The sequence below is a fragment of the Danio aesculapii genome, chromosome 5 (genome assembly GCF_903798145.1).
Source record: "Danio aesculapii chromosome 5, fDanAes4.1, whole genome shotgun sequence".
In the NCBI taxonomy this organism is placed as follows: Eukaryota; Metazoa; Chordata; class Actinopteri; order Cypriniformes; family Danionidae; genus Danio; species Danio aesculapii.
The window spans coordinates 56,650,464-56,677,576 of record NC_079439.1 but is presented as its reverse complement, the minus strand read 5'-3'; the positions used below and the strand labels follow the sequence as shown (position 1 = coordinate 56,677,576).

At 35.7% G+C, this 27,113-nt stretch overlaps 1 protein-coding gene across 2 annotated transcripts; it reads left to right on the top strand.

The window, feature by feature from the left end:
* Nucleotides 1–132: 132 nt before the first annotated feature.
* zfpl1 (zinc finger protein-like 1) lies at nucleotides 133–20,698 on the top strand. 2 transcript variants are annotated; one of them, XM_056458529.1, is made up of 9 exons: nucleotides 133–177; nucleotides 524–634; nucleotides 765–876; nucleotides 1,765–1,958; nucleotides 6,500–6,572; nucleotides 9,998–10,159; nucleotides 18,972–19,095; nucleotides 19,332–19,558; nucleotides 20,133–20,698. In XM_056458529.1, the coding sequence occupies exons 2-8, from the start codon at nucleotides 533–535 to the stop codon at nucleotides 19,516–19,518; spliced, it is 954 nt and encodes a 317-aa protein (XP_056314504.1). In that variant the 5' UTR covers nucleotides 133–177; nucleotides 524–532; the 3' UTR covers nucleotides 19,519–19,558; nucleotides 20,133–20,698. The 2 variants fall into 2 exon arrangements, with proteins under 2 accessions (XP_056314504.1, XP_056314503.1); XM_056458528.1 differs by having other exon boundaries at nucleotides 139–235.
* Nucleotides 20,699–27,113: the final 6,415 nt, after the last annotated feature.

The window sequence follows — 27,113 nt, the reverse complement described above, 5'->3', positions numbered from 1 at the left end:
CTATATGTTCAATAAAAAAAAAACGTACTTTTTTAGGGCGTGGTATAATGCGAATTTAGGACGTAACATTATGGTTTCGAACGCAGCCAGCCAGAGAGAGAGAGCGATGAATCTGACGACATTGACCTGCGACGGAAGCGGAAAGGACGTGGCAACAAAGCAACCAAGGGAGAAGTGGTAATGATTCTTTGAGAAATACTTAATTATTTGAGAAAGAGTTAACCTCTTCGTCTTGGTATTTGTAACATTTTGTTATCCGATATTTTTATATTGTGATATATGCACACACACATACATACATATAGAGAGTATTGTTTTAATATGTTGATTAACATATTTGCGAGTAGCTAACGTATCAGTAATATTTACATCAATCTTTAACTTTTTATCTGTTTCCGATGTAACATGGGACCATTTGTTAGCTTTGTAGCGTTAGCTACGTTATGAGCAATGGTATGGTATGAGCAAAGATATATGGATCATAGACATACGCACACACATGATGTGATGTTTTGCTTGATAGGGAGACACCATGGGCTTGTGCAAGTGCCCTAAGAAGAAGGTAACAAACCTGTTCTGCTTTAAACACCGTGTCAACGTGTGTGAGCACTGTCTAGTGTCTAATCACAACAAGGTTGGTGTTATTGCTTTTCATTAATTAATTAATTTTGAATGATGTTAGGATTCTCAATTTGGCTAGTTCATTGCAAGAATATTATGAGCTCATAATCAAAGTTTGTTTACTGTGACTTTTATTTACACAGTGTATTGTACAGTCATACCTACAGTGGCTACAAGACAGTGATTACAACCCCAACTGCAGTCTGTGCATCCAACCCTTAGATTCCCAGGATACTGTTCGACTAGTTTGTTATGGTGAGAAAATATGCGTACCCAGTTTATGTGTGAATGGACATTTTAACTAATTAATCATGATTAATCAAAATTTGTGTACTAAAATGTGTTTTAAATTTATGAAAACATACAAGAACAACTTATACCACGCGTGCGCAATAATCTATGTCACACTTACATCACACTTACGCAATAGATTATATGTACACTGCACACATCTCACGTTTGCCTGCTGTGTCTCGTGTTTTGACGGAGCACTCGGTGTCCCTGCAGTTGGAAAAAGTCAACTCTGCAGAAGAAGTACCTGAGCATCAAGACCGTTGATGCAGTGTGGCCTAGCATCATAAAACGAAGAGAGTCTTTTCTAAAGTCCACAATAATGCAGTGCATTGCACCTTGCATTTTCTGAACTGAAAGTGTGTTCCACATCCATCATTAAAAATTCTTTTTTTTTTTTTTTTGGTGCCTTATCTTTGTTTTCTCTTCTTAATTCATAATTTGTCTTAAAATTAACTGAACAAGTGCTGCTTTAAGGAAAGCCCTATATTTGAAGCTGTTTTGGGCATGTATTGTGGAAATTACTTGTCTCGTGCGTGCAGATCATTTCATTTAGATTATTTCAATTTCACTAACAGAAAAACGAGTTTAAGAACAAACCTAGGTGCTTACATGTGTGTTGTGAATTAGATGGGATGTTTTGATGAGAATTTCAGATGTTTCAGTTTTAAATTTGATAAACTCATCCAATTATTAGTGAATGAGACCCATCTTACAGTACTTAAACACAAATTCTGAAAAAAAAAAACATTCTACACTATAATTAGTAGCTTCAATGTGGTATATTCTTAGATAAATGTTTATCATTATTATTATTATTATTAAATGTCTGTACATTTATTTTTATGTAAGATTTGTTCCACTGGTCTTGTCTGAATGAGTTGGCCTCTCATCAACCTCTCAACACGGCACCGGATGGATACCAGTGCCCAACATGCCAGGGTCCTGTGTTTCCACCCCGAAACCTGGCTAGTCCTGTTGCTGACATGCTCAGAGAACAGCTGTCCTCTGTGAACTGGGCTAGAGCAGGATTAGGTCTTCCACTGGTAAGGAAGTAAAATAAATATTATAGTTATGATACATTAACTAAACAATTATGTCAAATTATTATTGTCAAAGCTAAACCGTTTTCCATTATATGTTATTAGGGTTGGGTGTCTTTTGGGGTTATTTCGATACCGGTGCTAAATCGATACTTTTAAAACGGTACCTGTGCCAAAACGATGCCTAAACCGATGCCACAAAATTATTTGACAAAAAATATATATTTTAATAATTAAAATTGAACAATATAAATATACATTTATAATAAGTTTAAAGTAAACATCAATTCATATTTTATATATTTGAATTGCATTAATATATTTCTTTTGATCATTTGTTTGTAGCATGAATGCAAGATTTGCATTATGCAATTAACATCACATTAGCTTGTTACTAACCTGTGGAAAGGCTGTCATCAAAATCAGGGAACACTTTTTTTCATGGTTTGGGGCTTGTGACTACTTGGACATCAGTGATCTAATGATTTGCCTTAATCTGAATAAAACAATAATATGATTCAGGTGTTTTCGTGAGTTGCTTTTTGAATGTTACATTCATGATTCTCAGTTACATGTTATAGCACATTGATCCATTAACGTCATTGCGTCACCAGCCTATAAACGTTTTCTCTGCTGTTTGTGTCTGTGGTCCTTTAAGATAATCAAATATCACTGTTTATGTGGTAGACTCTTGATCACATATTTGCATGTTATTTAAAATGAAACTATTCAGATGGGGCTCTGTGGCGTGGCAGAAATATAAACAGTGCGGCGCCGGTGTGTGTACCCTGATAGAAACCTATGTTTAGAATTCTAAAATGCATGGTGCTGCGTGGTGCAATGCTATATGTCGGTAAGCAGCGCTTCTGGTGTTCGACCTGCTTTACATTCTTGTCGCAGCATCAGTGGCACTGAAGACTACTTTTTTATATTAATACCTGTTAGCTTTAAAAACTGGTGGGGAAAACTGGATAGTTTTGAGCTTTTGTCTGCTAATTTTATCTTCCGGGTTTGAAATCATCATTGGGGCAGGATTAAAACTGCTAATGGAGTGATGACGTGTCTGTCTCATTTTTTAGTCACTGACTGAGATTTATTATCCTATGAAAAGACCCTGCTTCTTAATAATTTAAGACTGCACAATTTGGTTTGTTTGGGCTTGTTGCATGGGTTTCCTGGCAATGCTGACATGGCTGGACTCTGCCTTTGGTTGGTTGTATGTTGTAACAAGCGTTTTTGTCTGGGGAGCTACAAGAATTGTAGAACGGTAGATTTTTTTCATTTATCAGTTCATTACTGTTCTGACACGTTACCCATGTGTGGTGCCATGTTCGCCCATGTTTAAAAGCTTCCAGATTGGCAAGGCCTAATGGTTGAAATAGATAGGGCAAGGGATCTGCTGCACCACAGTCCACTGTGTGTATTTGGGATGCTCCAAAATACAAATACTCAGGCAGGAAAGATTAACTTGTGCATTCTCTGAAAGATGAGTGTGGTTTATTTGCTGGGTCACTACCATGGCTGAGGAAAACCACTGAGTTACTATGCCTGAGGAGATGATGACAAATCAAGTTTCTTTTAGCATTTTCATTTCCTCATTAAACACATCCTGCTGTTTTGTGTTTAAGTAGTTGTACTGTATGAATTTATTAATAGGATAAAATAAATAGAAAAGTCTTTCCTAAGTTCTGACTAACAGTGCTTGACAACGTTACTGCACTTCTCATCTGCTGTCTAATTATAGGGACATGGAAATCACTTTGATGACTTCGTTTACACTGTCTTTTATTTTACAGTGCAACATTAGCTGCAGTTATACATGGTGTCTACAATTCCATGGGGCTTTTGGTGACACCTGAAAGCAAGCAGAACATGTTTAGTTTAAAATCTCTGTGTTTTTTTTTTTTTTAAACACAGACTTTTGAAAATCAGGACATGTCTGTGCGCATTCAACTCCTGTTTAGGTTGTCTGGACCATTCTGTATGCTTCATGCCTAGCTCATTTGACCAATACACAGATTTTGTTTCACTTTGGACTATAAAAATTTGCTGTCTGTCTTGTAACAATGTCCTGTGATGGGGGAAGGTGGCAGGCAGGGGTGCAGCAGCTCAGTGAGGGGGCTTGGTGGTGGGGTGGGTGATGAGAGGGGGGTACCTGGGTTCGCTATGAGACTATCGTGGTTTGTAACATTGGGGGTGGAAGTGATTATTTCTGACTATTCTGCTATGGAGAGATTTCATTTTAGTTTACCCAGATCCCTGACTGTACTAAACAGAAACGTGTAAAGTTAATAAAGTCTAATGTTTAATTATTGCTGATATAAAGTCAAAAGTGAATCAAGTGTACTTTAAGGTTGCTGGTGCCACAGCACAAGCCCTGCCCCTTTGCAAACTGAACTGATCCAATCCGTACCCTGGGCCTAATACTGTGAACCAAAACAAACGTGGCAATGGTGTATTGTTACACCCCTATTTATCACATACATTGTGCATCTTTTTCATCCAAATGAAAGCCTTTTACAGTAAGCATATTTGAATCAAAATTGTTTTTTGTTGCTAATATTATATATTTTTTGTTGAATATTATATATTCAAAAAGTTTTGAGTTGTCAATTAACATTAATAGTTGCTTTAAATAAAACATTTACTCTTAAATATTCACTAATAAATTAGCTTTAAAAATAGTAAGCTTTTGAGTAGCTTATGAACTACAATATTTAAATAATTTTTAAATATTTTTAATATTTATTAAATTGCACTTATAAAACAATTACTTTAAGTTTTCTTCCTAAACGTTTGCTGCAGCAGTAGTGTTTATGTATGCCTTGTAAATTTGTTGAAGTTCATTATATTTATGTTATCTCATCATTAAAAGAGAAATTAATTTCTGACTCTTGTGGAAATTACTCAAACTGACTCTCTCGTTTGGCTGTTGGTCTAGAGTTAATCACAATTCTATATGGGATGATTCTCACGAAAACCTTGTTTTAAAAATCTCAATCATGAAATTAAAATTTTTTACAATTTTTTTCCTATTTTGTTTTTTTTCCTGATATTCGAAACAAAGTCTGGAGCATTTGTCTGCATTAATTGACAACTTTGTACTTAACATTTACCACCACAATTTTCTAATTGAGCATCCATTACCTTAAAATCACAGTTTCTGCAAAATCAACTGTTAAAAAAGCTAATTCACTTTGAGGTTTAAAAATGTCATGTACAGTTACTTTAAATATGCTAAATTAATATTTTTAAAAATACTTTTTAAATTAACAGTTTTTATTTTATGATAATTTTTTTTTACCTAAACACCTAACACAATTGACAACCATTTTTAAAATATATTTTGATAAAACCTAATATATTTTCAAAATTGTGACAAACCTGAAATAACAAACCAGTAGATCCTGCACAATAGTTGAAAACGAAACAATTTTTCTTTAAATTAAATAAAATGATGAACATTGAATGCTTTAATAATACATGTGTTTCAGAAATTAAGTAAATCATTTCTGTAATGATTTTAAGTATACTCTGTATGAAATTTTATAGAGATATAGGGCTGCAAAAATATATAGGAAAGCACAAATTCTTAATTTAACAATAATTATTACTTAACTCAAACAAAATTATTAACACAAGTAACTTAAATTTAATTTGCTGGAGTTGTGTTTTAATAATGTTATGACAGACTGCAGCAGATTAAATAGGTTGCGTTCTTTTTAAATGTGCTATATAGGTATAGTAGGTATGTGGCTTCGCTAAGTTAAAAAAAAATCCAGAAAGTTTTATATACTCATTTATTGATACATAAATGTGCATTGAAATTGTATTTAGCAGTTTTCATGTGTTGGTTGCCTCTTTCAAACGATATCACAATAGTAAAATTAAGATACATTTAAAGAGACAAAAGATGCATTTAAAGAGACTTTATGGCTCTGTGTTGGTGCTGAAAACATAGCACATCTTGACATCCTGTAAAGAAGTGGCTGACTGAGAAGAACTGCCTATTAAAGCCATATATATATATATATACGTGTGTGTGTGTGTGTGTATATGTATGTATATATATGTGTATATATATATATATATATATATATATATATATATATATATATATATATATATATATATATATATATATATATATATATATATATATATATATATATATATATATATATATATATATATATATATATATATATATATATATATATACATACATACACACACACACACACACACACACACACACACACATACATATATATATATATATATATATATATATATATATATATATATATATATATATATGTGTATGTATATGTGTGTATAAATGTATATGAAACTCTAGCAACATGGAGTTTGTTCAACTTGTTTTATACAACAGGCCTCTAAAGTTCTAAAAAACAGTATTTACAACAAGACTGTGTTTTAGATTATTTGTGTATGACATTTCAGGACATTTGTTTTTGAATATTAAATGTTAACACCAAATTAGCCATTCATTTCCATTTTATCATTACTTTTTTGCCTAGATTGAAGACCCTCAAGAGGAGGAAACTACGACACATAGTGGTTCTTCTTACTCTGAATGGTCAACTTTTGAGAGTGAGTTTGTCATAATCATATTTTCAGAAAACAAGTCTGATGCAAATATTGGTTTTCTGCCTTTGCTATACAGGCAGTAACTTCGCTCCACAGCAAGCATAACACTTCTACAAAAAGTAGCTGTAAAACTGCAAACCCAACAGTACAAAATGTGTACATGGTGGTGGAATATTTAGGATCATAATACATTTTATGCAAAAGTTTGGGCATCCCTTATAATCTTTTGATAATTACAAGCCTGCTGGCCTTTCAAATCAGCAATTTCATTTGGATTCAATTCCAATTATCTTTATTTCTATGGCGCTTTTACAATGTACATTGTGTCAAAGCAGCTTAACATAGAAGATTATAGTAGATTGAAACTGTGTCAGTTCAGTTTTCAGAGTTAAGTTCAGTTTAGTGTGGTTTGATTTTTCACTGCTGAAAGTCCAAACACTTGAGAGCAAATCCATCAATGCGCAGCTCCACCAGTCCGGAACCATGCAAGCCATTAGTGACAGCGGTGAGGAACAAACTTCACCAATTGACGAAAGACAAAAGAAAAAAAAAAACTTAGAGCGAAACCAGGCTCAGTTGGGCATGACCATTTCTCCTCTGGCCAAACGTCTTGTGCAGAGCTGCAGTCTAGGCGCCGGTGATTGGAGAATGCTGGACTTCCATTGTGAAGAAATTTGGATATACTGTCACTGGTCACTTTAATAGGTACCCCTGCTACCAACTGCTTGTTAACACAAAATTCTAATCAGCCAATCACATGGCAGCAACTCAGTGCATTTAGGAATGTAGACATGGTCGAGATGATCTGCTGCAGTTCCAACTGAGCATCAAAATGGGGAAGAATGATTAGTGATTTTTGGGGAAGAAAAGTGACTTTGAAAGTGGCATGGTTGTTGGTGCCAAACGAGTTGGTCTGAGTATTTCAGAAACTGCTGATCTACTGGATTTTCATGCACGACCTAGGGTTTATAGAGAATGGTCTGAAAAAGAGAAAATATCCAGTGAGTGGCAGTTCTGTGGGTGCAAGTGCTTTGTTGATGTCAGAGGAGAATGGCCAGACTGGTTCAAGCTGATAGAAAGGCAACAGTAAGTCAAATAACCACTTATTACAACCAATTTATGCAAAAGAGCATCTCTAAATGCACAACACGTCGAACCTTGAGGCGGATAGACTACAGCAGCAGAAGGGCAATAGAAGATTGGAAAAACGTTGCCTGGTCTGATGAGTCTCTTTCTGCTGCTACATCCAGATGGTAGGGTCAGAATTTGGCGTCAACAACATGAAAGCAGAGATTCATCCTGCCTTGTATTAACAGTTCAGGCTGGTGGTGGTGTAAAGGTAATGCAACATTTTGGGCCTGTTAGTACCAATTGAGCATTGTGTCACTGCCACAGTCTACCTGAGTATTGTTGCTGACCATGTCCATCCCTTTATGACTACAGTGTACCCATCTTCAAATGGCTACTTCCAGCTTCATAAAATGCCATGTCATAAAGCATGAATCATCTCATACTGGTTTCTTGAACATGACAATGAGTTCACTGTACTCAAATGGCCTCCACATTCACCAGATCTCAATCTAATAGAGCACCTATGGGATGTGGTGGAATGGGACATTAGCATCATGGATGTGCAGCCAACAAATCTGCAGCAAGTGCATGATACTATCATGTGAATATGGACCGAAATCTCTGAGGAATATTTCCAGTACCTTGTTGAATCTATGCCATGAGGGATTAAGGCAGTTCTGAAGGCAAAAGGGTCCAACCCGGTACTAAAGTGGCCGGTGAGTATATTTTATACTCTAGGGAAAAAGCAATGTTTTAGTTCTGACATAACATTTATTTAATGAACAGTTGCAGTGCAATTTAAGTCAGAACAAAAACAGGCAGGTACAAAACGTTGGGCTCCCCATCAGATTAATGACATCAATCTTTTGTACTGGCACCTTTGGTGAAAAAAGCATTTTGGACCATTCTTCCTTGCAAAAATTTTCCAGGTCAGTCATGTTTGATGTGTCCATTGACTGATTCTTAAGTCTAGGGACTGGGATGGCCACTCTAGAACATTGTATGATGTCTGAGCATGAATTCTTTGGTAGATCTGGAACTATGTTTTGGGTCATTGTCCTGCTGAAACATCAAACCTTGGCCTCTTGACTGATTCCTGAACATTGTCCTTAAGAATCTGCTGATACTGGGTGGAATCCATGCGACCTTCAACTCTTAGAAGGTTTCCAGTAACTGTGCTTGCCATACATCCCCACAGCATATTTTACAATAGGGAGCATGTTCTTCTTATGAAATGCTGAAATGTTCTTTTTCTGTCATGCAAAGGGTCTATGGTTGTGGCGTCCATCTACAGTATATATATTTTTCTAAAATGATTTTGGCTTGTCCAGATGGGCCTTTGCATACCTCAAATGACTCTTCTTGTTGGCAGAACGCAGAAAAGGCTTTTTCTGTGTCACCCTTTCATTGAGCTGTTCTTTGTGAAGAGTGCACTGGACTGTGGAACTATGTACAATGACATTATCACCAGCAAGATGTTCCTGGAGTTTTTTTGAGGTGGTCTGTGGTTTATGACCATTCTTTCCCTTTGCCTTTAAGATATTTTTCTTGGCCTACCACATCTTTTCTACACAAGATTTTTTTCTGTGGCCTTTTCTGTTTGCTAATTCATGTTGATAAATTATTATAGTTTTAGGTATTTGAGAAGTTCTTTTGAGGTTGTTATGTTACTATCTGGTTAACAATAAGAAGAAGCAAAACTAACAATTGGCTATCTTAAATATCCTTTTTCATGATTGGTTGCACATGTGTTAGGATTAAGTTGTTCACTGACTAACTCAAATCAATTCTGTGTTGTAATCAGTCAAAATTAAGTGACTATAGGTTTTGAATTTCACACAAAAGAGATAATTTCACACATCTTTCTATCGCTACACTACGTATTTCTGTATGAAAAGCATGACAGAAACCGAATGGCATATCGATGTGGTCTTCTCTTGTAGCCTCTCTCTATCCAGCCACAGAGGGGTGCCCAAACTTTTTCTTAAAACTGTATTTTTGCAGAGGCATTCAGGAATGTCTGTTGTCCCTCACATATGTGGTCCACAGGATTTTTTTGTATGTCTCCTGTTTCAGACACAGTGTGGTTTATCTTATACATCATGAACTGTTGAAGTCTTATCAATAGCTTTCATTTATTTATAGCTGCTGACTAGGGTCCTACACATTTACCATGCCCTCTTTATCATATAGGTGTTCTTCAAGCCTTACATAGTTAATTTATATTAGCTCTCATTGTTCACAACGTTTGCAAGAAACAAGATAATGGAAGGAAAGTTCTCTCCTATGAAGTATAATTCATTACTAAACAAATACAATATTCTGCAGAACCTGATTTCATATTTTCTGTATTGTAGCTACTTCAGTGGATATCACGATGTCAAACCCCACACTCACCAGTCTACCACCCCATCAGGATGTGGAGCACATCTATAATAATAGAGAACAGAGTGCCCCAAATAACACTGTGTTCAATATGACCACCACCTCTGCCACAGACTCAATCACCATTAACACAGGTAACCAGCACTGTTATGCTCTTGCCTTACATATTTGTAACATGTAAATTGTGATTCAAGTAATTTTAAAATATATACAAAACTGTAATGATAATAATAATACAATTTATTGTGATGCCTAATGGCACCATCATGTTTAGCAAAGAATGTGAGATATTTGCAGCAAACCACAAATCACAAAATGTAAAAAGCATATTTTGGTTCACATCTCATAAGAGGCACAATTCACTTAAACTTTTGTTGGCACCAAGCTTGAGATGGCTACTGGAAAAATATTTGTTGACGTAAGTAAATTTTTATTCAGAATTTTTTTAGCAAAATTAGCTCATAGGGAATTATGAATATTTAATAATAACTTGTTACAATTATGTATATTTTTATCAGTTATATGTAAAAACCTTATATAACAGAATTAAGAGGCCTACACACGTAATCTAAACCTCTGTTTAGTAAAAATATATAACACTTGCAAATGTCTTAACTGTTGTGCAGTCAATGCAGCATTCAATGCAGTCTCAGAAGAATGTCTTGAAGGTTCAACACAGATGGTGGTGAAGTTCTTGGTTGAGTGAAGGATTATTTCAGCTATGGTATTCTGATTCGGTGAAAAAAAAAAAAATATATATATATATATATATATATATATAAATAATTAAAAACAAAGTCTATCTCATATTATTTAATATATTATATTATTATTTAATATATCATATATTTACAATGATTCATTCATAATTGTGTGCGTGCATGCGCGTGTTTTTATTGGTCCACTCTCTCATTTGGTGACAGGCGTTTATGTATTGTGCTGCTAGAAGGATACAGTCAGTTTTTTCCCCTAGTAAATATTGCTGTTGTGTTTTATTGTCTGACTTGGTGAATTGTGGGTAAATGCTCTGGTGTTTGGGGTAGAATGTTTCTCTAATGCGCTGATAGTTTGTGCAGGGGGTGAGGAAATGTTCCTCCATCCCCATGTAGATCGAACAGTTTTATTATAGCATTGGAATTTGTGATTTATGTTTTTAATCATTTCATTAAGGATACCGTCTGGACCACTTGCCTTTTTTGTTGGTATAACTTGTATTTAATCTATTAGCCAAATATTTGCCAAATATTTGCTCTGTATGGGTTAATTTATTATATATATGCGATTGTTCAGTACTTGTGTTTATTTTACTAAACAGTTTTTTAAGGTGTTTTTTCCAGGTGTCTCTGTTTTGTATTGTTAGCTGTTCACATTTTTTTATTAAGGAGGTTCCAGTTGTCCCAGAAATTGTTTAAATCAACAAATTCATCGATTTGTTTTGTTTTTGGATGTACTCTTCTTTCTTTTTTCTGATTGTGTTTTTATATATTTTTTAAGCTTATCGCAATACCGAAGTCGTAAATCTGTATTCTCTGGTTGTCTGTATTTTTGATTTGCTAGTTGTCTAAAGTTTTTCCTTAGTGTTTTACAATCAAAGTCATATAATTTTTTATTATCTTTGTTTTTGTGTAATTTTTTCTTAGTAATTTTAATATTGGATATCGTTGCCAAATAATCAGATATGTAATTTATGTTTTCTACAGCTATATTAACACAATCTCCATTATGAGGATAACTATTTTCTATAAATTTATCCAAAAGTAAACCTATTTGGGGTCTTCAATTGTGTTCCTGTATTTTCCAGAGCTTTCTTGTATCCATCTATAATTATTTTTAATGTTATACAATTTACTGGATTGTGAAAATATATTTTTCACTATTTCAATACTTTTTTCCTTTTTATGTAAAGTGTAATTTAGCTGTGATCTGATATTGGTGTTAGTGGTTTAACTGTGAATGCACTGAAAGAGAACAGATCTAAATCTGTGATCATGTAGTCAACTGTTGAGCTACCGAGAAATGAGCTGTAGGTGTATCTCCCCAGAGAGTCTTCTCTCACCCTCTCAGCCGAGGCTTGAGCCTCGACAGAGCTCAAGTAGGAGCTTTCTGTTCTTATTTGCACATCAGAGTTATTCCTAGAGACAGTTGGAGTTTTTTTTTTTTTTTAGATGAAATTGATATTTCACTGTATCCTGAAGGGACAAAGAGTGTCCTCATCAGTTCTGCTCCATGTTTTCTGGAGTATTATGATGTCTATGTCTGAAATGCTTTTCTTAAAATCTAAGGTATTGACACCCTGGATATTCCACAGTGCGATCATCAGCGGTTTCATTTGGTCAGCAATTTTAACATTCTACAAGAAGAGAACCAAATCCATGTAAAGCATATAATGCCTAAATAACATATACAGTCATTTATATTAACAAGATTATCTAGAGTACAAGCAATTTTGAGTATTTTACTCACAACTATTCCATAAGCCGTTTGCAGATTAAACTGACCTCTCTCAGGCTGGTGTTGTTTGTGTCCATTGGCTGTTTTAGTGCTGCAGCGTAGCTCAGTTTTCGTCTTTGACTGTTAAGCTGTAGAGCAGGCGTCTGCTTTGTCCAGGGGTTGTCAACTAAAACTAGGGCCCCTCTGAGTCCAAGCTGTTTCTTCTGCTGGTGGTGTGGTGGTACTACAATATCCTGCCTTTTTGATGGTGGTCTGGGGCCAGCTGAGGGTGTGGAGACTGAAGGTACCGAGTAGGGGTGTAATGGATCATGGTTGATCCGTGGTTCATACGGATCACAACCCATGGTTCAGAACACACGTGACCCGTGAATTAATATATATATTTATTTACTTGTAGATTAATCCTACATTTGTAATGGTTGCAGAGAGATCACCTCTTATGTCATTCAAATAACATGTATGAAAACATTTAGGCTTTCCTCTAAAGTATAATGATGATGGAAGAAGTCGTGGTAGGTTATTCAGGATGTGGTGGGTTTCTTAAAGTTAAAGATGTTTTCTGTCACTACTTGTGTAGCCTGCAATCAGTGTAAGCTGCACGATTAATCATTAAAAGATCGAGATCTTAACACCCATGCAACAAAAATGATAAATGATGGTGATTTGCATATGTTTATTAATCCTTTGAATTGCTGAATTCAAATAACTCGAGAAAGACTTTCAGTTTTAGTGTTTTGGGTTAGTTATGAAGTCACAAACAGTCAAGCAATTGTTAGTTTTATAAATTTAGCATTATCAGCAACAGTAGTAGTAACAGTGAATTTTTCACAGTACTGAATATCTTACAATTTATTTTTATTCGGCTGATTATTTCTTCATTTTATTTTTAATAAAATTACAGGTTCTAAGTTCTGTTTGTCAAAAGCAAAAGGTTCTTGCAGTACTCTTTTTGTAATAAATGGAAAACAAATTACATTTGTCTTCTCTTTTTGGCTGATCTGAAAAATGGTCAGATCCGTCACAAACCGTGAGATTTGTGATCCGTTACACCACTAGTACTGAGGGTGTAGGCATGCTGGCATTGGGCGTGGACACTGAGAGTGTGGGTGCACTGCCACAGGACGTGGATGCTGATGGTGTGCCGGCACAGTGTGTGACTGCTGAATCTGGACCATGTTATTTCACATGGGATATCTGTTTCAATCTCAGAAATACATGAGACTTTCATTTCAGATAATTTTTCCTTAATTTTTGAGTCTTCAGTTCCTCTTTCTGCCATACAGTTTTCTTCCTCAGCATGTTACCATCACACTATTATGTCTTCTACAGCTGAATTTGCTGCAGCATTCAAAAACTAGTTTTCACACCCAGTGTGATCTGGCTTCTTTCCTCTGCCCGGAGGACTTTAATTCCAGCTTTAATTCTACCTGCCCAGGAATTGCACCATTTAAGAGGAAATCCAACAAACCCAAACCAGACCCCTGGTTAAATTATACTACTCATGAACTTAGGCGGCGGTGCAGGCAAGCAGAGCGCAGATATAAAAGAGACAAGCTGCATATTTTCCTGAGCATACTGCGGGAGTCTTTCTAATTATCAAAATGCAGTTAAAGATGCCAAATCGTCTTATCTGCCTAATATCATCTAACAGTAATTGTCCTAGAACATTATTTTAACCAATTCAATCTGTTTTAACACTAATAATGTTTTAAATCATGTGTCAAGCTCAACATGTAATGATTTTCTTCATTACTTTGTTGACAAGGTATCCTCAGTCAGACAGAGTCTTTATAGCACTAATAATGGACTGGTTACCCTTTCTTGTACTGAGCCTATGTCTGTGCTTGGTGTGTTCAACAGTGTGTGCCATCTACATATTGTCTAGACATTCTTCCCTTTAAAGTACCTAAACAGGCTTTTGACTCTGTGGGATTGTATTTTATAATTTATTAATAAATGTCTCAATTCAGGGTCTGTTCCAACTGCCTATCCTTAAGAAACCTAATCTCGATCCTGCTGTTTTATCTAATTTTAGACCAGTGTCCCATCTTCCCTTTTTATCAAAGGCAGGGGTCTCAAACTCAATTTACATGGGGGCCGCTGGAGGCAGAGTCTGGGTGAGGCTTGGTCGCATCAGGTTTTCCACAATACATTAATTACATTATTAATTATTAATTTCAAATTTGTTTAGTTTGTCATCTTATTTTGTGTTTAAAAAATAAAAATAAAGAGATTTCAGAAGATTTGACTTTTTTAAACACAAAATAAGATGAAAAAACAAACATTAAATTGTTAAGAAAATAAATCAATCAGTAATTAAAAAAATAAATAAATAATTATAATAATTAATTTGCTGTTATGCACTGTGCTGTTGTTACAGAAAAAGAAGCAACATTGTGTTGTTGACATTAGTTTTGACTATTTTTTTACATATGTTCTGACTACTTTTATATATGTTTATGTAATGTTCATTGTGTGAGGTAATGCAAATACAATGCAAGTAGCGTGATGCAAATGACCTACAAATAACGGTGTGACCCTATAATTGGTCCAGGTTGCCGGGGACTCTTATTGCCGATGGCAGGTGTTTATATGTGATTGCAGATAACTACATTAGGCGGCACTGAGTTCCTTACTTTTCTTTTATCCCGCCGCGTACACATCACTTTGATTTCAAATGTCAGAAAGAGAGACCTCGCATTAACTCTCTCAGTTCACTTCCAAGTATAAAATAGTAATTAAATCACTCACTCTATCTAATCTTCAAGAAGAGCCCACAGTAGCTCTTCTGTCATGTTCTGTACCTGACTTGACTTGCGTTGCTTCTGTCTCCATCCTGATCCAGGGACACAGTTCCAGCTTCTCGAGATCTAGTTTGATCAGGGTCATTATCAGATTTCATTATCAATTTTGAAAATACAGATATTATTAAGGCAGGCCACTTTGCCATTATTTATTTTCACTGCTCTGGAAACAATAACCACCAACCAATGAGAGTGATTGTAAGTATAAGAAAATTGATTGGCTGAAAATATTGTTCAGGACCAATAGTTAAATGTGAATTTTGCTTTAACTTGCGCATGGTGAATACGTCATGCGTGGGTAAACACACAGTCCACACAACTGCACATACTCTCTCTCTTTCTGTCTCTCTCACACACACACATGCAGGTAATCACTGCGCACAAGTTAATTAGATTAGATTTGATTAGATTCAACTTTATTGTCATTACACATGTACAAGTACAAGGCAAAGAAATGCAGTTTCGGTCTAACCAGCAGTGCAATAGCAGCAAGTGCAGGATATAGGTATAAGTTATAAAGTGCAGTTATAGAAAAACTATGGTAATATTTACAGATGGATGTACTATGAACATTATATACAGGTTGTATTAGCTATGAACAGCGATTTACAATAAATGGATAAATGTACAGGATGCTATTAGTAATCAGAAGTGTGCAGATAAACATAATTACAAATGTCCATGTGCAGTGGGTATGTACAGTTCAAATAAATGAATCAGTGCAATGAATATGTGCAAACTTTAAATGTGCAAATGTTAAATAGTGCAGTGATTGTGAGGAGTATAAGTTAGAGGAGTGTGGGGGGTGTATTGGGGGGGCAAAAGAGTCAGTGAGGGGCAGAGTTCAAAAGGGAGACAGGTCTGGGGAAAAAGCTGTTCCTCAATCTGCTGGTTTTTGTCCGAAGGAGCCTGAAGCGCCTGCCAGAAGGCAGGAGAGAAAACAGTCTGTGAGCAGGGTGAGAGGAATTCTTAAGAATACTGCGTGCTCTGCACAGACAGTGTTTCTTCTGGATGTCCTCAGTGCCTGGCAGTGTGGTGCCTGTGATGCGTTGGGCAGTTTTCACCACCCGCTGCAGTGGCTCACGCTCAGCAACAGAGCAGCATTCTGATCTAACATTCTGAGGTCTGTTAGTCAGAAAGTCCATAACCCAGTTGCAGAGAGATGTGTCGATATCCAGGTCTCTGAGTTTGATCAGTAACTTAGAGGCTATGACAGTGTTGAATGCTGAGCTGATGCTGAATCAATTAGAATAAATACTGGTAAGCATTTTCCGGAACAGGATCCGGCAAGATCCAGCTCAAATTAAGCACTGAGTTATATACATTTATCTAAATATAATGTCCCGCTGGGCAGCAACTTAAAAAAAACAAAAACTTTTTTTAAAGTGTTATGAATAGAATAGAATAGAATAGAATAGAATAGAATAGAATAGAATAGAATAGAATAGAATAGAAACGAGGCAGCCAGACAGGCACGGGAGAAAACACTCCATGGCAACGGTGCTGTAGAAAATGTTTTTCTGCCTGCATCAAGCCCTTTGATACTGTGGACCACTCGGTCCTCCTCCCTGTGTTAGATTGATTCAGATCTTTTTTAACTGGTCGTAGTTTCTCAGTTATGGTTGGTAACGTTATGTCTCCTTCAGCTCCATTGACTTCTGGTGTTCCAGAAGGTTCAATTTTGAGCCCCGTTTTATTTTTATTATACATGCTGCCATTAGGGTCAATCATGATAAATTATAATGTCTCCTTTCATCTGTATGCTGACAATGTTCAAATCTATCTCACTGATGCTTCAGACTCTTCAGGGACACTAGAATCTCTGCACAGATGTTTAGTTGACATAACTTTGGCCGTCACAGAACTTTCTTTATCTGAACGAAGACAAAACAACTCAAACCTGCCCAATGAGTTACCCTCAAATCATCTTAGCTTTTCCCCTCATTTTAGCCATGTACTTAAATTTGGGAGTGAATTTGAACATTAGTTTAAAATTTGATAAACCGGTTAATTCAGTGATCAAGACAAGCTTTGTCCAGTTTATTCTCTTGCCATAGTCAAACCATTTCTGAGCCAGCATGATCTAGAGAAAGCCATTTATGCTTTTATCAGCTCTCGTCTGCACTATTGGACTATTGGACTAATTCTTGGCTAGGAATTGCAACAGCTGTGGGAAAGGAGGACCGTTTTTGTAAAAATTTGGAAAAAACTGAGGGATAAGCTTGTTAAAACAAAAAAAGATGCCATGGCAAAAGTGGAGACCCATGTGGTTTTAATACTACAGAATGTGTGTTTCCACCATTTATAGGTTTTACACTGATGTATATATTAAAATTTTGAAGTTAAAACAATGTAATAGCTACAAACTAATATTAAGTGACAAATTATTTCTTTGATAACTGGAAAAGAATATTTGAACCTATCAGTTTACAATATACTGATGCCCAAATTCTAGGCTTTATTGGTGATAATGGACAGGATTGTTGGACCATTATTGCCTTTTTAGTTTATAAGTAGAGGACAGAAACTAGACAGACAGTAATGCGTGAACTGTTCAGTGGGCAAATAAAATAAAAAAGTCAGTATTTTTAGTAAGTTTTTTTTTTTTTTTTTTTGCTTTTATTCTTACCATAATAAAAAATATATAATTGTAGAGCGTCATTGATATTTAACTTTAATAGGTTGAATTGTCCAAGATATGAACAATAGCAAGTGATGCATCAAAGTTTGATTTAAAAAAATCTTGAAAATCTTTATAAAACTTTATAATCACTATAATAAATAATAAAAATAATAAAAAATAATTAGTTAAAACATTTTGAACAGTATTAATTATATGAAGTAGTTCCGGAAGCGTACTACTTCTCTGTTTATCCATTTGACTTTACGGTGGGATTCTTTTGACTGCCCCCTGTTGTTTTAAAGAATTGTCTGTTTCGTGAGGTGCGCGTGCAGTCAGTGGAGGTGCGTGATGCGGCACCAGGCGAAAGTATAAATCTGCCTTAAGATCTTTGTTTTTTTTGTAGTTAAATGGTACATCTAACCTGTCTTTAGTACTGTTCAATTTAAATAAATTAATTTTACTAATTTTGTGATTTAGCATTTTCTCTCTCTCGTGTTTTTGATATTGCGATATAGGTCTTAAATTTAATACTTAATGGTCTTAAAAAGTCTTAAATTTGACATTTATGATATCTGCAGAAACCCCTGTAAAGGGACTGAGCTGAAGGAAAATGAATGAATGAATGAATTAATTAATGTGCAACTACAGTAATGATATTTATAATGATATGTTGAATTTGATGGTTTTCCGTCACATTGTCCCACAATAACATTAAAGTGTAGATTAGTATACATAGGTTTATATTTATTTTATAGTCATTTGACATTAGATTTATTTTAAAGTAATGTAATTTATTTTTCCTTGGCAATTTGTTTTTTTTTTATAATTATGTAACTCAGTTACTAACTCGGTTACTATTTGTGAGACATAACTAGTAACTATAACTAATTACTATTTTAAAGGAACGTGCCCAACACTGGTCAAGAATAGCAGGTTTAAAATTGTACAACAGTGTCTGTTTTTGCATTATGAATACAATATCTCGGATAGTGTGTTCTATGTACAAAAAAAACAGTAGTAAACTATAGTCTCTAACATATTCTTTTTCTTAAAATTGTCTTTTTACAGTTACTTCCCCAAGGAAGCTGTATGACACACGTGATTTAGGACACAGTGCAGTCATGCAGATTGATTTTGATGATGATAAATACCGCAGACGGCCTGCACTTAGCTGGTTTGCACAGGTGCTAAAGTGAGTGTCTTTTGTCCTCTGTCTATGGCTCAAAATGATTTATTTCTCATAAATGCTGGCAATGGCTAATCCTGTAATTGTGCAATTCTTTTAATAAAAGTAATATGTGCAATTCCAGTGCAATGCATTTTTAAAATTACTAGCGTGGCAAATGTACTGATTTAATTTAGCCAATTTATTATAGTAATAGTGTCTTTCTATTATATGTAATTTTTTGCATTCATTTCTTTTCCTAGGAATTGTACTAGCTCTAAGAAAAAGACACTCGCACTGAAACATCGAATCTTCTTGTTGCTGCTGGTTGGAGTGATCGGTTTCTTCACCCTCATCATCATCATGGCCAAACTGGGTCGGGCCTCTGCTGAAACAGATCCAAATCTGGATCCTTTGTTGAATCCCAACATCAGGATAGGCAATATGTGACCGATCTACCCCAGCTAAAATTCATGGATTGATATTACTGGTAAAATGAGAACTGATTCTAGAGAATTCTTGAAAAAGACTGCTCCTCAAGGTTATGGGACTAGTGTAAAGATAACATTGTTTAGACTATTAGTGTGATATATAATTAGTGGTTCACTTGTAAAATGATTGTGGAGATGGTCAAGAAGTTCCTGTGCATCAAATACAAGTTTCTCTTGAGTGAGATGAGATGGACTTAAGTGTGTGCAACTCGTGTATCTCCGATTCACTTCTATCCTTTCTATTGAGAGAGCATTATTTTTATGTTAAATCTTAATTATGCTTTATAATAATTACTTTGGGATCATACATTAAAATTGGTAGATTATCAGTACTCAGAAATTTTTGGTATGTGTTTAAATATGTATTATTATTATTATTTATTTATTTTTTTTTATTAATATTATTTAGATTCAGTAAGCAAATCTCTTTGCCAAGAATTTTGCAGATTTAAACTTCTCTTTCCAGTTCTAAAATATTTTTAAACAGTGTGACTAGTGGATTTTTTTAATGGCCAAGTGAAGCAGAAAAATAACTCATTACATTTATATGTTTTTTGGGCACTCAAATTACAGATATTGGGGGAGTTTCCTCAAACACCATGCTCTGGATGACATGCACCCATTCTGTGCCAGGCCGCACACCACACGTCAGCTTATTGATGAAGAGGAGAGATTGATGAAGCCAATTATGATATAGGAATGGTTAGGAAGCCATGTTGGACAGAAGCTGGTGGGTACATTTAGCCAAGATGCTGGGACAGAAAAATTTTCTTTTTTAAATGATAAATTTAATTTAAGAAAAGTTATGCAACCAAGAGAATGTCTTTTCCCAGAATAGACTCTTTTTCACAATGACGTCACTTCCGCCTTTCCACAACACAGTTTATTCATAGTTCAGTTTTTATCTTTGAATGGGATACTTCTCTGGAAAATTCACAACAAATTTAAGATATTAAAATTAACTTATTGGGCATTGTCCAAATGTTTCTTTTTCAATACTGAACTGCTTTCTGAGTTTGAAAATTATTATGTTTCCTCAAGTTATTAAGAATAGGAGTAACTTATTGTTTATTAGGAAAAGTATATATTTACAAGCTTTTCATCATTAAATCAGTCCATTTCCTCAATACTGAATTTATTTTTACTTTAATGCTGCTGTAAATATAAATTTATATGATCTATTATATGTAAATGTTACAGCACAAGTAAAATTCTTTATAAAAATCTCATATTACACCTTGTATGTCATTTATGAATGCAGTCTTTTTCATTATTATTTTACTGATCTATTCTCACATGCTTCATTCATTTTTTTCTGTTTGAATGAATTAAGACAGTGTCCTGTCACCTACCTACGTTTTTATTTTAATATCTGTGCTACCTTTTATTTAATAAGTTAAAAGTAATGTCATAATCTAATATTGAATTCAAATGCTGTATTCTTATTGTTATTTTTGCAATTGTAAATATGGGGTAAATACTTTAATACCACTTTCTTAAGACACTTCTGTGTCCATCTCTGCTCGGCACAGATTTATAAAAAAATAAAGAAAATAATTGTGTTTGATTAATAAGAGTCACATATAATATTGTTATTCTATTTAATTTAATTTTAATGTTACATATACATTAGCATTTTGTTAATACATGTAAAATATCCTTATATAGATAAAAATCTCTGGCCAGTAAATAGAATATGTGACTAATATGAATGTATTTGTGAATCAGCTGTCCTCACCAGACTGTAAAACAACTACAGTACCAGCACAAAAAAGCTGGTATTGAACATGCCTATAGTTTATTTTTTTATTACTTTATTCTTCAGGTTTGTCAGGATCTGGCCTTTTGTCCAGTAGTCTTTTAAGCCACACACATTTTGAGATGCTTGACTAATTGCAACATACTTGAAAGTGGAACAGTTGATTGTTCCTTGCTGAGCCAGCTAACAGATCACCAGCCCACTCAGCATCTGTGTGTCTTATAAAAGTTCCAGTCTCTGACTGCTAATACTTGAGAGCAAGATTCAGGTTACCTTTTAAATACTGTAGAAGTCAACTCACTGCCATCAGGTATGCAGAACTTGGATTGGTGTTGAACTTTGATACAACACTGGATGCTTGTGCTATGTCAGGTCTTGTGGCCATCGTAATGTAATGCAATGTGTATTTATATAGTGCATTTATCCTATATGGCCATACACCCAAATTGCTTCACAATCGTTAGGGTGAGGGGTCTCTGCACACTACCACCAGTGTGCAGCATCCAATTGGATGATGCGACAGCAGCCACAGGACAATGGCGCTAGTGCTTCACCACACACCAGCTATAGGTGGAGTGGTAAGACAGTAATGCAGCCAATTCAGTGGATGGGAATGATTGGGAGGCCATAACTGGTAAGGGCCGATGGAGGGAATTTGGCCAGGACGCCGGGGTTACACCCCTACTCTTTACGAGCCATGGGATTTTGAATGACCAATCGTAGCATACTTGTTATATGCACTGGTAATAACTTGAGTTCACATTGTTGAGGAACCAACAGTTTTAACCCAAAAATGACCAGTCTGTAGGCCGCTCTCCTTACAGTCTCAAATCAACAAGTATACTCTCGCATCATTAACTGTCATACATATAGGTGTTTTAACCTGATTAGTTAAAACACAGATAGACTACACATAAAAAATGTCCATGTGTGTGCATAATTCTGAACAGTATCTTCCAATGATACATACATACAAAAGTCAGACAGTCACTAGGCTACTCAGAGCTGACCCCAGACCTGTGAAATGTTCCACAACTGAATAGAACACACATGCTCACATAATCTGTCGCCACTGGCTTGCATGGTTCGGGATCTGTAGAGCTGCGCATCGATGGATTGCTCTTCAGTGTTTGGACTCTTAGTAGTGATTGTTAAACCACACTGAACTGAGTTAAACTGAACTTAAACTTTGAAAACTGAACTACACTGTTTTAATTTACTATGGTCCTCTATGTGAAGCTGCTTTGACAGTCTACATTGTAAAAGCGCTATAGAAATAAAGGTGAATTGAATTGAATTGAACATACACACAAAGTAAAATCTGTTTCTTACTCAAGGCTGTTTCTTGTACTTTTAGCCATTTAATCAAAACTGGCAGCTTGGTACTACACAGGTAGTGTTTCTTACATACAAAGGAGTTTACTTAGGAATTAACACGTAACATGGCAAATAACTCAGGAAACAGTTGTTTCCAATCCATCAAGAGTCTAGTTCCACTTACGAGGTTCACCAGGCCCTTAGACATTCAGCTTTATTAATAGTCCTTCAGTAGTTCCACTAACTCCCATGACTAATTTTCAAGCAGCATTCATATTCCAAACTACTGCCTTCTGCCATTTCTTTGCATTAGGACTCAACATTGCAGTGTGCTAGGTTCCATAACATGACAAACACCAGAATAATGAGCAACAGTCACTATGTCAGCAAACCCATCATTATTTACTTCTATGTTAAGCTGCTTTGACTCAATCTACATTGCAAAAGTGCTATAGAAATAAAGATGAATTGAATTGAAATGAATCATATCCATACCTTTTGAGTGGTTTTCTGATCCTGCCGCCCCCTTCAGAAATTTCACTGACAGTAACATCCACATATTTATTTTTTTCATAATTTGTTTCATTTAAAAATGTGATCTAGGATGGAAAAAAACTGCTGCGTGGCATTTTTCCCTCGTTGTCTGATGGCATCTTGTGCTGTTTAAAGGAAGCCTTATCCTTGCTAAAGTCAACATTTTCTCTTTCTTTCAAATATAGAACCAGCCCAAACCAATGTAATTCTGCAAATTGTTTGACACACACGTAGCCTGTACTGTCCCACTAACACATTGATTTAATAAGTGTCACGAAGTGAAAATAAAGTGGCATTTTTAAATGATGGAAAAACACATACCCTGATAAATATTACTCAACACAAGCTAACTAAATGAAACATTAACGGCTCCCGATTACATGCAAATTAGCCAGCAGAGTATCAGTAAGGGACTTTTATTGGTCATTTTTGTAAATTGCATGGCTTACATAAGTTACCTGTTAAGTTTCATGCCAGTAAACTAGTTTTGCTCTATAATGCAGTGAAGTATTGCACACGCGCGTGTGCGTGTGTGTGTGTGCGTGCGTGTGAGTGCCCGCATTGAAGGGCTGCTAAGCTAACAGCTGAAAGGTTGGGAACACACACACACACATTTTATTTCCGACGGCAGTCACACAAACTAGGAGAATGTTTTTCTCTCGAGCTTGAACCACATCTGACAGATTATAACAGCTTTAACACACACCTTTCAAAGTTGTGTCACAAAGACACTCCGTAATTCACTCAAAACGCTATTGAAACCCATTTTCGGATTGCACATTATCAGTTGTAAAAGCTGTAAACGGAAGTTCTGAACATTCTACCGGAAGACGCTGGTCACTATGGCGCCCTCAATGCAGAAGCCAAGAAAAAGGTCTATAAACTGCTTACTAGCGTTTATTAATGTAGAGTTAATGCTTAACATGAATTCACTATTTGCTAATGCTTAATAAATGGTTCATAGTGTGTAGTTATCATAAAGTGTTACAACTTTTTGTTTTAAAACAACATTATATGCAGCTTTAAGCATGTCATAACAAATTGCAAATGAAAACCAAGAGATCTGAGAAAGTTTGCAAAACTGATATTTCTGCTTATTTCAGCATCTCTTCTGCAGAGCAGTTTTCTGGCCGAAAATAGAGAGTGATACAAACTGCTTAAAACGATGAAAATCTTAATGCTTTTGTAGTAACTTGGCATGAAGAATCACACTGTGATAGGACTGCGGTAAGGTCGCTTTTACTCACAACTGCGAGTCATACATGAAGATGAACATCGTCTCTGCACAGCAGTACACACACACCTTCCTTCTGCCCAACAGGTGGGTTCTTAAAACAACTGCGACCTCTAGCGGTCAACAACAGGAACTACTAGAACTGTACTTGGTCTACTACACTTCTTCCCCCTTAAAAGTCAAAAATAACAAAAATGAAAAGAAAAGAGAGACATCATCATTTCAGGAGCAATCCAGTTGTGGTTTGTGGAGTAATCCTATAATTAAACAGAAACCTACTCACTTTTGTCTCCAATGTTTCTCCTTGCATTTTCTTAAGATAATTTTTGAAAGTCTGCACGGCTCTTTCCGCTAAGCCATTTGAGTAAGGGTGGAAGGGGCCTGTTCTCATTTTTTTTTCATGAATGAAGCAAAATCTGCACTTGTAAAACAAGATTCATTGTCTGATACTAACATCCGAGGCAGTCCGAATACACTGAAATCCTGTCTTAGTTTCTCTATTGTGGTTTGAGTCTCAACCCTGACTCTGCCAGTCTAAGCAGCGCTGCCCCCAGGTTTTCTAAGTGGTCTGCTGTGTCCACGCCTGTTATCAAGATGTCGTCCAGATAAACGGCTACTTTGGGCATTCCCAGTACCAATCCCTCCATTATCCTTTGAAAAATAGCAGGAGCAGAACCACTCCAAAAGTTAACTGCTGATACGTAAACAGACCTTGTTGTGTGTTTTTTTCGTGAAAAACTTCTAGGACTCCTCGTCAACCATCACCTGCTGGTAGGCATGACTCATGAAAAGTTTCTTCAATTTGGAGAACTTTTTGCCTCCTGAAAATGTGCTGCACAGATCTTCCAAACGAGGTATAGGGTACTGCTCCAAGGATGCTACTCGATCAAGAGTGCTATTTTAACCTTTGAATTCGTTTATCATTTACTCTGCATACCAGCCTGTCTCTCAGCATATGTTGCAGCATTTCCCCATGATTACAGTCCTGAGCCAGTTTGCGCAGCTCATCCACAAAGTCAGCTATTGTCTCATCTGCCCTCCTTAATCGCGAGTCAAATTTGAAACGCTGAACTATCTCACTCGGCTTTGGGTTGAAACGGTTCTTTAACAAGTCCACCAACTGAGCATAGGATTTAGATTTAGGTTTGTCAGGGCTGAGCAAATTCCGAATTAAACTGTAAGTTTTGGCACACACCACACTCAGGAAAATAGCTCTTTGCTTGTCAGCATCTTCAATAATATTTGCTTCAAAGAAATTGTGCAGAATCTCACAGTATTTTTCCCATGACTGTGTTTTCTCATCAAATGCTGCTACAGTCCCAATAGTTGTCATTTTTCTTTTCTCTATCACTCTCTCATGTAAAACAGTCTCTCACACGATTACCAGTGTTATCCTCGTCGCCAAAATGTAGTAACTTGGCATGAAGAATCACCCTGAAGACAGGACTGCGGTAAGGTTACTTTTACTCACAAATGCGAATCATACATGAAGACGAACATCGTCTCTGCACAACAGTACACACACACACACACACACACACACACACACACACACACACACACACACACACACACACACACACACAGACAGACAGACAGACAGAGCGCCTGTTTAGCTTTGCACTGCATGGATATCTGTTATATTAATGTACAAAATAAACCTGATTTAACGTCCACAAACCGGGATTAAAGCGTCTTCCTTTATAATTGTTCTGAGATGCGGCTGTGCTGATGAAGTAAAGCTAAGCTAAATCGCTGTAATTGATTACACACGTGCACTGTTTTAAAACATTTTAAACATGTGAAACTTACTCTTGATCACATTTAATGATGATTGATGATCCTAGCAAACTGAACACGGGGGGGGGGGGGGGGGGGGGGGGTTGGACCGCACTCCTACGTAAAGTTGCGGTCGATCTGAAAACCGCTCCAATTGGTCTACTATTTTTATGTTGCCAAATTAAAAAAAAGGACTGGGTGTGTTTAATGATATTCGTGATCACCCCAATATGACGGTCTATACACCATACATGCACACATGTCTGTCCAAACAGCTTTAAAAGTCGATTTTTCACCATAGGTGCCCTTTAAATTACTCAAATGCATGTATAGTGAGTTCGCACTGAACAGTTAAGCTGCATTTTTTGAATTCTGAGTGGCAATTCAAAAGTTACCAGTTACCATGACAACTGCAGCACATCCTCAGACAACTAAGAGGACGGTGAAGCAACAACATTCTTTTGTCTCTCTCTAAGGTTAGTTGAATTAACTAAATGTCAAATAAAGCTGTAATTCACATGCTTTGATGTATAAATAATTAGTTTTAACTAATAATTTTATTAATAATGTTAAGGTGTCTATGTCATACAGAAGTTTATTCATGTATTCAAGTGAGATTTGCTTTCAAGTATTCAGAGTGATTTGCGTATATTACTTATAACTACTCAACTGAGTTGTCTGCCTGACACAGTAATGATAATTTAGGCAGTTTGTGATGAGGATTATAACATTTCTGTACAAATGGTTAAGGTTTCATTTTGGTATTTGTTTTTATTTATTTACTGTCATGTGATTTGATTCAGGTATGTATACAGTGTGTTCTATACAGTGTGTATTATTTTATCCAACATGTTTATGAATCATTTTTTAATTTATGAATATTAATGATTAATAATAAGTTATTAAATATGAATATTCAGAATTATAGTTA